The sequence below is a fragment of the Malus domestica genome, chromosome 13, assembly GCF_042453785.1.
Source record: "Malus domestica chromosome 13, GDT2T_hap1".
Taxonomy (NCBI): domain Eukaryota; kingdom Viridiplantae; phylum Streptophyta; class Magnoliopsida; order Rosales; family Rosaceae; genus Malus; species Malus domestica.
This window is the reverse complement of record NC_091673.1, coordinates 17,556,143-17,575,195: the sequence shown is the minus strand read 5'-3', so window position 1 is coordinate 17,575,195 and position 19,053 is coordinate 17,556,143. Positions and strand designations below refer to the sequence as shown.

At 35.9% G+C, this 19,053-nt stretch overlaps 1 protein-coding gene and 1 pseudogene across 1 annotated transcript; one reads left to right on the top strand and one right to left on the bottom strand.

Annotated features, from left to right (window-relative positions):
• The first annotated feature begins 2,924 nt into the window (after positions 1–2,924).
• LOC139190829 (uncharacterized) lies at positions 2,925–3,821 on the top strand (annotated as a pseudogene).
• Positions 3,822–10,571: 6,750 nt separating this feature from the next.
• Positions 10,572–11,276, bottom strand: LOC103453258 (GEM-like protein 4). Its single transcript, XM_070811317.1, has 2 exons — positions 11,177–11,276; positions 10,572–11,095 (listed from the first exon to the last, which is right to left on the bottom strand). Exons 1-2 carry the CDS (start codon positions 11,274–11,276, stop codon positions 10,572–10,574), a joined length of 624 nt encoding a protein of 207 aa, XP_070667418.1.
• Between the last annotated feature and the right edge of the window lie 7,777 nt (positions 11,277–19,053).

Below are 19,053 nucleotides of genomic sequence, written 5' to 3'. Positions count from 1 at the left end.
ATACTTAAGAGTTTATTCATACTTTCATCAAGTATAACATAAGATTTTGTGGTATCCCCTATTGTAAATATTTTAAATTGAAGATCGAATTCATTCATTGTATTCATATAGGGTCAAGGAGTGTAGATGTAAAAAATCATCAAAATCGGAGTTAAAATAACCGTTAAATCGTGATTTTTCGTTTATAACCGTCGAAAAGTTTTCTCTCGTTACTTGATCTCTGAATGTTTTTTTTTTTGCAATTTTTGGCGTATGCGATCTCGAAGTATATACAAACATGTTTGACGGTTGGATCATTGAAACTAGTTTCGTAGAAGTTTCGTAGAATGCGTATCCTATCAAAACAATAGATTCACTAACACTTAAGGATTTTATTCATACTTTCATCAAGTATAACATAAGATTTTGTGGTATCCACTCGTGTAAATATTTTAAATTGAAGATCAAATTCATTCATTGTATTCATATAGGGTCAAGGAGTGTAGATGTAAAAAATCATCAAAATCAGAGTTAAAATAACCGTTAAATCGTGATTTTTCGTTTATAACCGTCGAAAAGTTTTGTCCCGTTACTTGATCTCTGAATGTTTGTTTTTCGTAATTTTTGGCGTATGCGATCTCGAAGCATATACAAACAAGTTTGACTATTGGATCGTTGAAACTAGTTTCGCAAAATGCGTATCTCATCAAAACAATAAATTCACTAACACTTAAGAGTTTATTCATATTTTCATTAAGTATAACATAAGATTTTGTGATATCCACTAGTGTAAATATTTTAAATTGAAGATCGAATTCATTAATTGTATTCATATAGGGTCAAGGAGTGTAACTGTAAAAAATTATCAAAATTGGAGTTAAAATAACCGTTAAATCGTGATTTTTTGTTTATAACCGTCGAAAGGTTTTGTCTCGTTACTTGATCTCTGAATGTTTGTTTTTTGCAATTTTTGGCGTATACGATCTTGAAGTATATACAAACATGTTTGACGGTTGGATCGTTGAAACTAGTTGTTTAGAATGCGTATCCTATCAAAACAATATATTCACTAATACTTAAGAGTTTATTCATACTTTCATCAAGTATAACATAAGATTTTGTGGTATCCCCTATTGTAAATATTTTAAATTGAAGATCGAATTCATTCATTGTATTCATATAGGGTCAAGGAGTGTAGATGTAAAAAATCATCAAAATCGGAGTTAAAATAACCGTTAAATCGTGATTTTTCGTTTATAACCGTCGAAAAGTTTTGTCTCGTTACTTGATCTGTGAATGTTTGTTTTTTGTAATTTTTTGCTGATGCGATCTCGAAGCATATAGAAACAAGTTTGACGGTTGGATCGTTGAAATTAGTTTCGTATAATTCGTATCCCATGAAGTTCAATGGTGTGTGTGTGTGTATATATATATATTTATTTATTAAGTAGATTTAAATCTATTTATTTTGTATGTATAATTATTATAGTTTTTCGGGGTATAAAATTTAATTTAGAATTTAATATATATATATATATAACTATTATAGTTAATATTTTGGGGGTATAATTATTATAGTATATATAATTATTATAATTATTATAGTTAATTTAATATATATATATATATATATAATTATTATAGTTTTTAGGGGTATAAAATTGTTAAATTAATATATATAATTATTATAGTAATTTTTTAGGGTTATAAAATTATTAAATTAATATTCTGCTTATCGTGTATCGTGTTACCCACGTGTACACCCGAACTCACTCGTTATCTTAACAGGTGCTTATCGGGTTAACCGATAACGATCTGTTTCGTTATCGTGTCGACCCGAACACCTGTTAATTTCGTGTCGTGTCGTGTCGGGTTATCGGGTCGTGTCAGGAATTGCCAGGCCTAATTAGCCCTACTAACCAGGGTGAATCATGGCCTAAATTTGCCCTAAAACTGAATTTTGGGTTAAAACTCATATTTATCCCAAGAGTTGGAGCAAGTTAGAGTAAATTTAGAATCTAAATTTTGAATTTTACTCACATAGTTGAAGTAGGTCTAATTACAATTATGGTCTTCAATTATTCTTGTTATAATATGTGATTTTAATATAAAACAAGCCCTTTTTGGTTTTATTTTTTATTTTTTATCAGAAGGCCTTTTTGGTTTCGAATGAACAGGATTGGCAGTCTCAGTGCTGACTGCCGACTATATATTTGTCATTGCTTACTCTACTGTCTGACGTAAGGGCTTCTGCTTTGTACTAGGGCCAAGTTATCTACTTTACTGTCTGACGTTAGTTCTTTGGTAATAAAAAATCAGTGCTCTAAAAATTGGCCTAGGCAGCTCCTAGGCAATACGTGGTGGCCAGCCACTGCGATTAACCCATAATTGGGAGGAAAATCGGCAAAGGGATTAGGCAGATGTCGAGGCGGTTAGGGAGTGCTTAGGCGGCCTAGGCAGGCGATTGGGTGGCCTAATTGGTCGGGCGTTTTAGATATTTTTTGGAGAGCAACTGAGTTCTTGTTCTTGGTTGCGCTCTGGTTCTGGGTTCATCGAAAAGACGAGAGGAGCACGAAAAGAGAAATGAGTCTCTCTCTCTCTCTCTCTCTCTCTCTCTCTCTCTTCAATGCCCACCCAAGTGATAGACATGAACAGTGACCACTCCACTTTTTTGTTTAATTTTTTATTAAATTGCTTCGACTAAATTTTGACAACTAGCAGCCTAACATATTCAATTTTAGTGTGGTGGCACCCCATCCCCCTTTTATGTGACCTAGTATCCCTCACCCCTACAAGTCTATAAAACTATAAGCCAAACACATAAATTTACTCAAACTCACCTAACCCAACCTGCCTAGGGCCCTTTCTTAGGATCTGCCTAGACGTTAGACCTCAGCCCATCGTTTGACTAGCGCCTAGTATCTTTTAGAACTTTGCAAAAAACTATGGGTTTGCTGGAGTACAAGGTACTTCGAGTGCTTTATTTGTTAGATCTTAATTTTTGAAGACTAATGCCTCGTTTGGCAGCTCGGACTGTACTAACTATTTCTGTCAAATAGGATAAATAGCCACCGGATAGTACTAACTAAATTAGTCGAGCGTTTGGTGCAGTATCAGACAAATGATCGTATTATTTATAGTGTGTTTGGTACTGAACTAGATAAGAAAAGAAAAAAAATTGAGAAATCTTTGTTTGTTTGTAGGGATCAGAGATGCAACGGCGGAGAAGAATGAGGGAGATCCGGTAGCCAGAAGCAAATGCAGGTGGAGGTGGAGGAATTTTTTTTTCTTTCAAATTGATAACTTTCTGAATCATTACAAGAATTCACGTTTCAAATTGCTAACTTTCCAATCGAGCTGATGGTGATATCGAACCCGTCAAACATTAGCTGCGGAAAGAAGAAGAATCGGAGTAGGAGGACTGGATTCGCTGGAAGAACTGAGGAGGAAGAATAAGAAGAATACGATGGAAGGGAACATGCGTTTCTGCTTTGCAGGTTCGCTGGCGGAGAAATTGGGTTTTGGGATTTGTGGGAATGAGGGGGAAGAACAGAGGGAGGGGAAACGAAGAAGAAGATGTTCATCTCTGTTGACTCTATGGTGGTGGGCGGTGGAATCAGTGGGCTCTGCATCGCTCAGGTGCTGGCTACCAAGCACAATGATACCGTCCCAAATGTCATAGTCACGGAGGCTAGGGACCGGATGGGAGGCAACATTATCACCATCGAGAAGGACGACTATTCTGAAGTAGAGACAACGGCTGCGTCTGGAGAAAGGACCCAACTAAATTATACCGTGGTTTTGGAGAAGATAAACAAGCGGGTGTTTACCGTATAAAGTAGGTAGGACCGAATTGTTTAATCCAGTGACTATTTAATACAAACAGACACCAAACACCGTACTCCGTATTATTAGTACTATTCGGTGTCTTATACGGTATGCCAAACAGGGCCTAAGTATCTAAAGTTCTGCAATCTTTTAGTATCATTTCAAATTGGTATCAATATTTTTATACATTTCAAACAAGTAACCAACTTATTGAAAATGCTACACTCTTTAAGTCCCAGTTAATTTTTTTGTTAAATATACATGTGGCAGTAATAGGTCCCACCTATTTGTTTACTTATAAACTAAAATAAATAATAAAAGTAACTTAAAGATAGACATGAAGATGAAAAAATAAAATTAAAATAAACAAATTTACGAATAAAATAGAAAACAAAAAATGAAGATAAGGAAATCTCTTAACAAAGAAGAGGATTAAGAATTCAAATATTGTTTTAAGGAGCTTGTTTCTGCTCATGTGATTTCCTCATTTGCTAATCTTCGGCTAGTAAAGCTTCCAATTGTTCTTTGTAGGTGGTGGAGATGGTGGGTGCATCATGACAGTTCATACCATATCAGCAATCCCTAAGACCTTCTTAATATTGGCAGCTTGAAGATTTTAGATACTAAATCCTAACTTTTATATTTTAAAACAAAAATTTAGTGGTTGAAATATTCTGTAGCGCAAAAATAATTCACTCTTATAAGGGCATGCTACATGCTTGTATTGAATTCGAATTCAAAGATGCAGAAAATACATAGGTGGTCAAACTGTCTGCTTGTTTATGGTTTAAAGTGTGTATAATTACACAAAGTTTTAAACATATCCCATTTCAAGGCCATATTCATATGTTAGCTCATAAACAAGTGTTAAAAAGACCAATTTTTCTTCCTCTCTCTTATCTTGATTTGCATTATTTTCTATTTCCTATGACTGGGTACCTATCTGTTGGGCAAGAAAGGCAAAAAAAAATAAACTCAGCCGCTAGCGAGAGAGAAAAAAAACATCACGGTAGACGCTGGCATGTTGATTTTAAGGTAGGCAGCAATTTCTCTCTTCCCATTCTTTCCTTGTTTCTTTCCTTGTTTCTTCCGTCTTCAAACCGTTTTAGTTGTTTTTTATTTTTTTATTTTCTTTTATTTTATCAAACCCTTATCTTTGAGTGACAATTGTTGCTTTCTTGGTCTAACAAAAAAAGTCTTCGTGATTGTGGTTGCTTTCTTGAAAAGATTTTTCTTACATGGGTGGTACACCATGTGTCATTATACAAATGATAGGATATATGTGCTAAAATGTTAATAACTTAAAAAATAAAATTTCCCACAACTCTTATTAAAACACGTAGTGTACCACTTATATTCTCGTCATAACTAAAAATTTCTCGCTTTCCTGATCTTTGTAGCGTCAATAACTTATCAAACTCATATTTTTGAGTGACCACTGTTGTTTAAAGTTAAAACAGTAGTTCTTGTTTTTTTTTTTTTTTTTTGGTTTAAAGTCGACAAATTTGACATTTGATGAGAGTGACTAATAAAAAAAAACCTTAGAAAGATAAAAATAACGAAGGTGTGTCACCTCCAATTAGACATACCGTACCACATAATAAGTTGATTGAATGTATGTTTGGACACTTACAAGTGATTAACAACAGTTAACTGCTTATCATATATGTGAAGAAAAAGTGTGCAATTACTCGAAAATAAATATATAAAGTTATAACGAGTGGTATTTTATCATAGTGGTGGAAAGATGTTGAGTTTTTGTATGACGGTGTGGTTCAAACTTTGTCGGTAATTAATCTAACAACTAATCTAACAAATTCTATCATTTGAAGAGGAAAAGGATCGGATCATTTTCCTAGGAATCCAAGAAATCCCGTAATCGTGTCCATTCATCGTACAAAGTGCAGTTAGTTTTCGTTAGATACTATTTATATTTAATTTTAAATTTTAAATTTCAAATGATTTCTGATCGTAATATGTACGATGAACCATGAACAGACACAATCACAGAATCCCTCGTATCCTTAGAAAAGCATCTTCACCGGATCCTTTTCCGTTTGAAGATATATAAAGTTATAGTTATCTAACACGTAAGCAAATCTTAGAGGCCTATATGGGTTAGGTGATTTTTGCAAAAATCATTACTAATCGAAACATTGAAATCAATATTATAGTATTATAACACGTTACAAAATTATGTACTCTTGTCGGATCGAAACGGGTCTGTTTATAAAGGATGAGCTTCTGGGTTAGGCCATCTCCAACCGAAGGGTCAAGAGGGCCAAAGAGTCGAAAATAGCCCGAAAATCATCTCCAACCGAGGGCTAGGCTAGAGGGCTCTAGAATCTGGGAGGGTCCCACAGGATCGGAGAGGGCTGGAGGGCTACTTTTTTTTTTTTAATGCTTTGTTATTTCTGTCAGTTATAGCCCACAGAAATAATATATACTATATTATTAGTGTCGGTTATAACCGACACTAATAGCAATGTTAGTGTAATATCAGTTTGAACAGTGTCAGCTAAAACTGACACTAATTTGAATTCCAACAGCTAGCCAGTCACTAGTCGTTGTATTCAAAAAAAATTTTTTATGAATTTAAACCTTTTTTTTTCTATAACTTCCTATAAAAAAAATTTCTATAACTTATATTTTAAAAAATTTGGTTCATATTTTTTTTAAATTCCATTTTTTTCTTATAACTTCTATTTCACAAAATTTGTTTCATATTTTTTTTAAATTCCATTTTTTTCCTATAACTTCTATTTCACAAAATTTGTTTCATATTCCATTTTTTTTCCTATAACTTCTATTTCACAAAATTTATTTCATATTTTTTCTTAAATTCCATTTTTTCCCTATAACTTCTATTTCACAAAATTTGTTTCATATTTTTTTTAAATTCCATTTTTTTTCTTATAACTTCTATTTCACAAAATTTGTTTCATATTTTTTTTAAATTCTATTTTTTTACTATAACTTCCTAAGCTATTATACAACATTAAATTAAATTAAGTAACATGAAACAACATTAAACAATATGAAACAACATTAAATAACATTAAACAACATAAAAATTATACAACATGAAACTTAAACAACATTTTAAAAAACATAAAACGTAAATGTCTACTTCATGCTTCTTTGGGCCCAAAGATGTGCAACAAGATCTTGTTGTAGGTACTTGTTTGTGGCACGAGAACGTATCATTCTATAGCGCCTCATGTACTCGTCTATAGAGATACTACCAGTTCTTGGATTGAAAGGCAAATTAGGCTCATCATATATTTTTGCACGAGCCCTTCTTGACCTATTTGGATCTTCTTGGTCGTCATCGGACTCTCCATCAATATACCCATCTCGCTCATCTTCCACTATCATATTGTGTAATATGATGCAAGACATCATGATGGAGTCCAAATTTTCTCAACTCCATCCTCTTGCCGGTTCGCTGATAATCTTCCACCATGCTTGTAGAATACCAAAAGCTCTCTCAACATATTTGCGATACGCCTCTTGGTGTAAGGTAAACAATTTTTCCGCGTCGTTCCTAGGGTTTGGAATTGCTTGGACAAGTGTAGCCCACTTTGGGCAGATGTCATCTACCAAGTAATACCCCATATTGTATTGACGGCCATTGATGTAGTAGTCAAGTTGAGGTGCTTGACCTTCCGTCAAGTTATTGAAGATGGCTAAACGCCCAAAAATTGTAATGTCATTTTAGGATCCAAGGACTCCAAAGAAAGCATGCTAGATCCATGTGTCATATGAGGCAACCGCCTCTAACACAACAGTTGGCTTTCTCGACCTTCGGCTAAAGCCTTCTTGCCATCCGATGGGACAGTTCTTCCAATCACAATGCATGCAGTCTAATGACCCTATTATGCTCGAAAACCCACGGTCTTCAGCTTTGCGAATGAGCCGATTCAGATCTTCTTGATTTGGCTCGCGGAGGTACTCATCTTTGTAAAGCTGAACACTTGTGTCATAAAATTCTTCAAGAGTATCAAGGCATGTAGACTCAGACATACCATGGGTTTTGTTGATGTACAAAACCGAAGGGGTCTTGGAACAACATAAATCCGACCGTGAATCTGCAAGAAAGTAAAGAACACAAGATGTATCGTGGTTCACCCCAATATTTGGGCTATGTCCACACTGATGTTGATTGTATTTCTCTTCTCTGTATGAATGTATGGATTACAAGTGTGAGGGGAGTCCCTCAGGGAAAGAGAGAGTTTGAGAGAGCTCTCTAATGAAAGTGAAGGGATTGTGAGGGTCAGAGAGCTTGAGGGTTATGAGGGTGATGAGGCCATTTTATAGACTGGGGCTCCACCCCTTTTTACATATTTTCCCCTTCATTTATTACATAATTACATTTGAGTCCTCCGAGTATTTATACGAGATCTAAATACGGAGGCCCAAAGTATGGTATAAACAGTAGTCCCCCAAGTCTTCAATCAAGAGAGTCTTTTGGCTGGAGACTTGAAATTCAGTCCATGTGTGGGCCGAAGTAACTAGATGTCGTCTAGAATTGATACTCGATATGAGGCGGTGCCCAATCTGAAATGATGCTCAATTAGAAGTAGCACATGTTGCGAGGCTGCTCTGCTTGTGGCTTATGTTGCCTTGGTTGGCTCGGCTTGTGGCGTTGAAAGTGAGGGAGTCCCTTTTATAGAATAAGGGCTCACTCCTCAATACATAAATGGTGGGCTATAATTGATGTTCGCGGCGAGGCGGTTGCTCAACAGGCGACGATGCTCTCTAATGATGGTGAGGGAGTCCCTTTTATAGAATAAGGGCTCGCTCCTCAGTACATGAATAATAGGTGCTCTCTAATGAAAGTGAGGGAGTCCCTTTTATAGAATAAGGGTACGCTCCTCAGTACATAAATAATGGGTTAAGTCCCCCAAGTATTTTTTATGAGGCCCAATATATGGTACATAGTATAGTCCCCCAAGTCTTTAGTCAATAGAGTCTGTTGGTTGGAAACTTCAAATTGAATCCATGTATGGGCCGAAGTGACAGTTGTTCGGAGGTGGTATTTTGTATACCATGCACTGAAGCTTTGTAGGTTAAGCTTTTAAAGTGAAGCTTTTGAAGTTTGAGCTTTTGTAAATAAAGTTTTTGAAGCTGGAGCTCTCGAAGCTGGAGGTCTGTAATAAAGCTTTCGAAGCTGATTAACATAAGTGATGATGCTCATGAATGTTTATGTTGATTGACATGAGTGATGCTTATGAATGTTGACATGAGTGATGCTCATGAATGTTGACATGAATAATGGTCATGAATGTTTATGTATGATTAACATGAGTAATGCTCATGAATGTTTATGTATGATTGTCATGAGTGATGCTCATGTATAATTTTTTGAGTACTGGACGTACTTTTGATCACCTAGTTGGTGATAATAGCGGCAGACTGCCGAATAATTTTTTGTAGTACTGGGCGTACTTTTGATCACCTGGTTAGTGATAATAGCGGCAGGCTGCCGAATAATTTTGGAGTACTGGACGTACTTTTGATCACCTGGTTGGTGATAATAGCGATAGGCTGCCGAATAACTTTGGAGTATTGGACGTACTTTTGATCACCTGGTTGGTGATAATAGTGGCAGGTTGCCGAATAATTTTTTGTAGTACTGGGCGTACTTTTGATTACCTGGTTGGTGATAATAGCGGGCCTGGCTCTTTTAGGCATATGGGTCTTTGCCCTCCACATAACATTCCAGCTAATTATTTTGGGCTTGCCATTTTTTTTTTATTATCCTCTTATAGGGTTATACAGATGGTTGGATAGTGGGATAGCATGTGCAACTGGCAGTTGCTTTTGCAGTGTCCCTCATGTGCTCTCGCGGAGGAAAACCTCCCTTTATTCCCTACTTTTGCATGTGGGTGTTTTTTTTTTCAGTGGATGGTGGATGACTGATATCCCGTCACTTTGATGCTTTTCATTTTTATTTTAATATTGTGACCCAGAACTTCATCAGCTTTTTCTTTTTCTTTTCTTTAGTAACATCATGATGTTTTTCTTTTTCTATTTTGTTCCTTTACCCTGATCTCCTTCCTCCTCATTTTTCTTTTTCTTTATTCTTTCCACTGTGTCTTTCTCTCTCGGCCTGGTTGCTTCTTGGACCTTGTCCCCATCCCCATTCCAACCACAGCAGACCACTGCATGTTGTTGTATCTGCTGAATGTTTTGCTGCAGACAGGGCAAGAGAACTAGGTGGGGCCTATGAGGATTTGTGCAGGGGAGGGAATCCAGTACCGCCTTTCCACATGACCGCCAATGTGGTTGTGGTTAGGGTTGCTAATGAACGATGAGCTTAGCCTACCGCCTCCACTACTCGGTGGCCCAATGTTAAGAGCTACAGTGAATGTGTCGTCCTTAGGATCAGGATTAGGGTTTGGATAATCATGATAAAAAGTTTGGTGGTGATCAAGCTAAGTTGAGGAAGAAGATTGGTGGTGGTAGATGAGGTGGTACTATTTGGCTGGGCAGAACTGCTAGATGACATCACGTGTACCATAAGTTCAGGATCGATAAAGCATTGGTAGAACTTACGATTGAAATGGTCAACGACGTCGCTACGAGAGGACATGTGAGGAGGGATGAGGATGTTGGACCAGTAGTCGGCCCACCTGGAATCGTTCTTGTAGTCGTAGGCCGTCGTCGCCGCTCATTTGAGCTACTGTGGGTTCTTTCTTTCATGCCTAACCATCGTCGTCTTCGATCTCGAGGCTTCTATGAGTGTGTTGGCACCAAGATCAGGAGGTTTCGCATATGACTTGCACGACTGAGCTCGATTTATGAAGAGCAGTGAATATGTAGTGGCGGATCTGACCATGGCGATGGAGGTTCAATGCATGCTTCTGGTAATTCAAGATCCCTATAAACCAGAAGTCAAAATTATCCGCAGTAACTATTTCTACGTACTTTTGCGACAGCTTCTTCCTATTCTCACTCTGGTTGACCGTCTTGATCTTCTTCACTGGGATCACCACCTTGTAGTGGACTCTGGTAACCAACTGTTGTCCGTCTGAATCTGACGATGGAAGTTTGATCGATCTCTCGCTGTAAAACGCAATCTTGTCGGTCGAGATGAAGAGGAGGCCTGCCATAGGACCCGCCGTGGTCGACAGATAACACTGGGATGCCTTGAGCAACTTCTCTCCTACATTAACGTTGAATGCATACTTGAACGGCTCTAACGTCCCTCCTGCTTTTACAATCTTAGCCCCCAGCCTCAGCTTCCCCTTCATTGTCTCTGTGATCTTGGGCCCTAGTCTCACTGCACAGTTGAATCAAATAATAATTAAGTTAATTATTATGTAACTCAACTTCTCATGTTTTTTTACTCCATGGGCAAAACTGTCAGCCTTGTTGGTAAGCTTGTTCATCCTGTTAAGCACTGAATGCAGTCTGCTTTGTCTGATGAGCTTTGAAGGTTCAGTAGCATCACTAGGAGCCATTGCTGGAATATTATGATGATATTAGATAGCAACACCATGATCTACACTCTTAAATGCGTACGCGACTGCAGCTGCGGCTGCGGAGTTAATTGTAAGTTAATTAGAATAAGAAGAACAATTGATGAGCCTGTGTATGAGGAGACAGATGGATGCTTAATTGGTGATTCTTGTGGTTTTTGCAGATTCATGGTGGTGAGATGAAAAATTGAGAGATGACCGACATAGTTTTTCGTGTCGTTCCCACAGACGGCGCCAAATGTTGATGCACAAAACCGGAAGGGTCTTGGAACAACATAAATCCAACCGTGAATTTGCAAGAAAGTAAATAACACAAGATGTATCGTGGTTCACCCCAATGTTTGGGCTACGTCCACACTGATGTTGATTGTATTTCTCTTCTCTGTATAAATGTATGGATTACAAGTGTGAGGGGAGTCCCCCAGAGAAAGAGAGAGTTTGAGAGAGCTCTCTAATGAAAGTGAGGGGATTGTGAGGGTCAGAGAGCTTGAAGGTTGTGAGGGTGAGGAGGCCCTTTTATAGACTAAGAGCTCCTCCCCTTTTTACATATTTACCCCTTCATTTATTACATAATTACATTTGAGTCCCTCGAGTATTTATATGAGATCTAAATACGGAGGCCCAAAGTATAGTATAAACAGGTTTCATCCATCGAATCAGTAAGGGGGCCATAGGCCATCATTCGGAGTACAACAGTAACATTCTGATGAGGTGAGAAACTAAGGCGGCCTGATCTATCCCTCTTCTGTCAAAAGTACGGATTGACCTGCTGGACATTACAAAGTAAACGCTCGAATACATGACGCCTCATCCGGAAGCAATGTTTGAAATCCTCTTCTGTGTACACCGAGTTGGGGTCGAAGTAGTTGTTCATTAGATTGGCATACGTCATCGCTCTATTTTGTGGTTTGTAAGAGCGACCAGCAATAGAGCCACCCCATCGAGGTTGTTCCTCAGTTGGCTGACACACAATAGCCGCAGCCATGGCTGCTGCTATGTTTTGTTTGTTGCGCCTTACTTGAACTTCTTCATCAGACTCCTCATCTTCTCGTCTCATTTGCGCTCATTTTGCTTCTCTTTTGGAATTGGATGAGGACCCCTAGTTGGAATTTGAAGAGGATCCAAAGTTGGAATTCATTGCAAACTTGAATTGAAATAGATTGAATTCAAAATTGTGTGAATTATATCCTAATATCCACCCTATTTATAGAAAAAAAAAATTCAAATCCAACGGCTAGCTGACGTCACTTAGCCGTTGGATTTGAATTTAAGTTGTAGTTTTTAAATAATAAATTATGTTTGGCCCTATGGCCCTTTGGCCCTCGGTTGGAGACGGTTTTTTGTGACAGGGCTAAAATGAGCCCTCTAGCCCTCTGGCCCTTGGTTGGAGACGGAGGCAAATATGGCCTTATACTGTTCATTAAAATATTAACATCTTGGAGAATCTTGGAGGGCAAGAAGGCTAAAATGAGCCCTCTTGCCAGCCATCAGTTGGAGATGGCCTTATAACCCATCCACCCGCACAATAAAAGGTTAACGCACGGTTTGAAAAACTAGAAACCCATTAGAACCAACCCACCCACACAACGGTCTTTAATTTTAACTCAATTAGAACAATAGTTCTTCAACTAAAAATCTATTACTATTGGTCCTTCAACTTATCAAAACGTGTAGCTATGACCCTTCAACTAAAAATTTATTAACATTAGTCCCTCAATTTTAATCCAATTGGAGAAATTGTCTCTCAACTTTAACTTAATTGTAGCAATGGTCCTTCCAACATAACTCATTTTGACAAAATTATGACGAATTTGATGAAAAAGACCATAGCTACACGTTTTGATGAGTTGAGGGACCCCAATTGTAGTAAGGGTCCTTCCAACATAACTTATTTTGACAAAATTCTAATGAAGTTGACGAAAATGACCATAGCAACACATTTTGATGCATTAAGGGATCATTACTCCAATTTAATTAAAATTAAGGGACTATTGTTATAATTTACTCTATAATATATCAATCTCATAATCATGTTGCACGTGGTGGTTAACTCTAATGGGCCCAGCCACATTGCATATCTATTTCACAACCCAATTCGGTTCATAATAGGCTAGGCCCACTGTATTGTCTCTTCGCTTCTTTTCTCTCTCCCGCGTCCCACCTTAGGAATCCATTTTCTGAGTTTGTGGGCCAACGGTTTCCAACAGGATCCCCTCCAGATTCTGTTGGTGAGGATCCTCTCTGGATCTTGTTGGTGAGAATCATGAATATCCGTAAATCGTTTTCATTCATCGCACATCAAGCGGTTAGTATTTGTCAAATACTGTTTGTGTTTAATTTTAAATAAAAATATTTAAAATAATATATGACCGCACGATATACGATAAACGAACACGATTCATGGATTCCCGGAATCCTCACAAAGAGGATCCAGATTCCAACGGTTTGGCGCCAAAACCAATAATAGACTTACACTAGACCAAACACTAGGTACTATATTTGTTTGATGAGAAATTTTGTTTGGACCCAACCTTTTTATATCTACACCCAACTAACAAATATTTTCTACTAAACTTTCAAATTCACCCTTAAATAAATAAGAATGAGAAAATAAATATTAAAGTTTTTATCTTTACATCCAATAACCCTAACTCACATCACCATTGCACCTTCATTTTCTCTAGTGAACCCAGTCCAGGCACTGTGACCACTGGTGCTCTTGTTTTTCCTCTCTTTTTGGATCTAACTACTGAGAAAAGAAAAAAAAATCCGGTATGAAGCGGAGATGATCTCTTTCCTTGGCGTTCCCACTTTCATGAGAATAATAGTGTTAATTTCCTTTCCGTAAATCAATACGTGAAGAAAAGGGGCTTATGCATATGATGTGGATAGGACCTCTAAACCCTAATAGGTTCCCTTATATTCTTAATTAACCCAAGGTTCCTTATGTTCATAACCAAGATCCTTACGTCGATTGAAATAAAAAAGGGTTTTGCAACTTAAGTTTGCTTTAAGATTCACATTAGGACTCTATACCATTTGTTCTCCAGTCTTGATTTGTCGATTTTAGTGTTGCTGGCGCTTGAGTTGGGTTCGTTGGAAATAATGAAGGCCTGCAGTGGTGGTCGTAGGGTTTGGGTGTAGAGATACAAAGAAAACTTCAACGTTTATTATTTAAGGACAAATTTGGAAGATCAGAGAAGTAAAAATATTAGTTGGGTGTAGAGATAAAAAAGTTGAGACCAAATAAAATTTCCCTTGTTTGATTTGTTGATTTCTGTTTTTATTTTTTTGGAAAAGATATGTGTTTATATGTTCAGGTTCATATCATTATGGTTGTAAACTTATAAAAGGAGCTTGTATAAATGAATAAGATAAGCTTTGAGATCAAATTTCAATGTCTGTCTCTACTTCTCATTTCTTTCTACGGTTTACTCTGTAGTTTTATAACATGTTATCAATAAAAATTTGGGAACTTTAACGAAAAACTTCTGGTATTGTTTATTTTAACCAAAAACCACATTTTTATACTGAAAAGTCAATCCTGGTACTATTCACTTTACCCTTTATTTTCTCTTTATCGTTAAAACTCAAAGTTTTCAAAACATTTTCATTAGTTTTCCTTAAAATTTCGTCAGCTTATCTTCCTCTTTTCCATTATGTTTAGTCGATGATAAGCTACAAGGAGCTTTTCAAATTTAACATCATCTCTCTCTTTGTCAGCCAAAAAAAAAATATGTTTTTATGTTCAGTAACTATATGATCACTTCACTAGTAGACGAAAGTTTTTTCCCAACTACATTGTCGTTTTTTTTAGGGGATTGTTATTGTCACTTCAAAATTTTCATTTTGCATTCTATATTTTCTATAACTAGTAAAAAAATATACTTGTAAGGAGTGTAGAATGAGATTTTATAAGTGCTAACAATAGTTACATTTAGAAATTGTCTTTCAACACAACAACATTGTTTGTACCATACTTGATCAATCCCAAAACTACCAAGCACCAATCAACTTCATACCTTCAAGGACCCACCGAGAAATTCATGTTGAGGCATCCCTGACGAAGCACAAGAGTTTCCCTTCAACTAGGAGGCCAATCATAACACGACACATGTCAACAATAGAATAAAGCTCATAGAGTCCCACATCGATCGCGAACAAAAGCTGGAGACTCTTCTCAACTATAAAAGAAGACTATTCTCCTACAATTAAGCCGGAATGTCATTATTGTACTTAAATTAGTCATTAGAACCCACTAGTGATGATTATGCTTAAACTTATGTATTTGTGTAACAATTCACTATTAATGAGAACTCCTCTACTCCGTGAATGTAGCCAAACTTAGGGTGAGCCACGTACATCTTGTGTTTGCTTTCTTATCTCTATCCCTTTACATTTTATCCTCACTAGGTGACCGGAGCAACCAGATGAAGGTCACAAACCTGACACTTTATGTTGTTCCAACTTCCAAAGTCTCATCGATTTTGTGCATCAACAAACAAGATATTATTTTCTAGAGAAATGCTAAGATTACTTGCTCAGAAGTGGAACTCTCTATTCTATAAAAAAATAAAATAAAATAAAATAAAATAAAAGTGAAACTCTCTATGGACTCTCTGACACCTCATGTTTTTGGCTGCTCAAATTTATAGGAAAATGATTCCAACTTGGATAAATTGTTGGTTCTTGTAAGGCTTTTTAGCCAAAATGGTTCCTGAGATTTGCATAACACATCACTTTGGTCATTGAGATTGAAAATCAATAGAAATGGTCCCTGAGATTGTCCACCATCCATTACTTTGGTCATTCCCTTAAAAACTCCGTTAAGTGTCCCGGAGCTCTTGGCCGGAAGTTTGGGCAATTTACAAAGTTTCATAACTCAATTGTTTCTACACTTTCTTATCTTCATTTTGATATATTATGAGTCGAATTTGGTTAAGAAACGATTGAATTACGAAGCCTTGAAAATTGTCCAAACTTCCAGTTAAGAGCTCCGGGACACTTAACAGAGTTTTTAACGGTATGACCAAAATAATGGATGGTGAACAAATCTCAGAGACCATTTCTATTGATTTTCAATCTCAGGGATCAAAGTAATGTGTTATACAAATCTCAATGATCATTTTGAATAAAAAGCCTTCTTGTAAAACTGACAAAGCAAAAGAAAATCACGACCCCTGGTTCTGATGATAGACAACCCAATAATGAGGAAAACCCAATTAGCTAATTCTAAAGCATAAAACAACAGCCCATCGATCCATTTAAAGCTGGACTTTCAGTTTGGACTCGGAGTGTAAAAACTGTCAAAATAGAGGACAAAGGTCGTTGCAATGCGCGAATGCATGAAAATCACTATTATTATGGTATAATAATATTATTTTATTATTTATAACTTGTAAGTGAGAGGTTTCACAGTAATTATGGATGATAATTTTGATATTAAATTGTTATGATTATTTCACTACTATCGGTCCAAATCACCAATCTCTTATTGTTATTATTATTGATATTATTGTACAAAAAAAGGGAGAATCCTCATATCTTAATCATTTATTGTATATCATGCAATTAAAAATTATTTTTTATTTAAAATTAAACGTAAATAGTACTTAACGAAAACAAATCGCACGATATATAATAAACTATTAGAATGTGATAATCTTTAAAATCCTTACAAAAAGGACCCTGAAATGATCCTCATCCCAAAAAAACATCATGACAAAATCATTAAAGTGTGATTGTACATGGATGTCCGTTCCTCTTTTCATTTTCTTCCTCAGCTTAAGGGGATACGTCAAATAGGATATTTCCTGAATCAGTGTTTTTATTTTTTGGTTCATTGCATCTTAAAGTTAATTATCAAAATCAATTTGGATTTGCTAACTAGAGTTGGTTGAGTTGATAAAGATCGTTCTCTTCACAAGATCAAAGTCTATATTCAAGTCTCGCTCTCAGCATTTCTCTTGGTAGGCCATCTATAAAAACTAAAAAAAAAGTTTGTGATAATGCCCTGACCCAAAATGAAGTAACCTCCCTCCCCATAAACTTTTTTCAACCAAAAAAAAAATCAATTTGGATTCTAAATTTGAGTTTGTAGCATTTGAATGAGCTCATAGAATTTGGCGAGTCTCCAGTCTTACAACAATTTCTTTTCCTTTTGCTTGTAAGTGTTGTTTTTTTTTTTTTTTTGGTCAATATGCTTGTAAGTGTTTATATTTATAGTATACATAAACTTTTTAAGTTTATGTGATTCATGTTGTTAGAAGGCGATTATAATTGTATGAAAATTTCTAATACATTTTTTTGTTATCAATGCATTATTGATGACAAACAAACAAGACACTAAAATTATAGTAATTCGATCAATCATGCACAACTCAACTTTGATGATCCCTTTAAAAAAAATTCACTAACACACATATTAAAAACAAATGTAATTACAAGAATAACCACCTTACCCCATCAAACCCTAGGTCTTAATCTCTCACATACGCTTTTTGACTCAAGCCCTTTGATGCCTCTTAGGAATATTCGAACTTGCGTAGGAACCCGATAAACTCCAATAGCTTTCACAAACGTAAGTACAATTTACGAATCTATCTCCCACAACCCCAAAGTCATATTAAGAAGAATAATGTTAGGGTGATCAACTTTTTAAACTAAATTTTGTAAATCATATGACGTGGTCGTTAATAATTGAATTATTATTTTAGTGTTGATTGACGTGTATATTTTCTATTGGTAAAATATCACATGGTTTATAAATCGACTTAAATGTCAAAATAGTCCATGTGTTTACTGTATCAGTCAATTTGGTTCTCATGTTTACTTTCGTTAGCCAATTACAGACAATCCGTTAAATGACTGTTAAAATTGATATGTGCCTTGCAAGTGAGAGAACAGAAATGTAACTTCATTGTAACCCCATTAAACCCACGCAAAGATCAAATGATCAACTATGACTATCTCACGTGCAAGGCACACATCAATTTTAACAATCATTTAACGGATTATCTAGGATTGACTAACGAAAGTAAATATGGAGACCAATTTGTCAAATTGAAAACATGGGGACAAAATCGATCGATAGGAAAAACACACCAATAAGATAAAAAAGTTAGTCTACCTAGCATTACTCGTTAAAAAAAAGGTAATGTTAAAGAGACCATCTTTTTAGATCATATTTTGTAAAATCACGTGATGTAGCGGTTGATGGTTGCATTTCTTCTTTATATCATTAAAAAAATCTCACTATTAACGGTCACATTATGTAATTTATAAAATATAATCTAAAAAGATCATATGTAGCGTTTTCCTAAAGAAACTTGATTGGTCGCCATAAATATGCTCATTAAGCTTTAATTTCACATTTGCCTTGAAAAGTTGAAAAGGAAAACTAATAAAAAGAAATTGAAAATTTTGAGTTTTAATGATAAAGACAAAATAAAAGGTAAAGTAAATAGTATCAGAATTAACTTTTTAGTGTAAAAATGTAATTTTTCTTTAAAATGAACAGTACCGAAAGTTTTTCGTTAAATTTTTTCATTTTTTCTAATTGAAAACCATATTAAACTTCAAACCCAACTCGAACATAACTATTACACAAAGGAGTGGTCGAAGATATTTCCTATCATTAAAAAAGAATGAGAAACAAATAATAAAAAGGTACAGCCTAAAAAGGGGAAATATCCAGGTTACCACAGTTCTCAATTTATCGTAACCCTTGTTTTGAACGCAAAGGGATACATTTTGCACT

Coding starts and splice junctions, on each gene's coding strand:
- LOC103453258 (XM_070811317.1), bottom strand. CDS start 11,276: ATGGCTCCTAGTGATGCTACTGAACCTTCAAAGCTCATCAGACAAAGC. Junction 11,096..11,176: donor GCTTACCAACAAGGCTGACA/GTTTTGCCCATG, acceptor TCAACTGTGCAG/TGAGACTAGGGCCCAAGATC.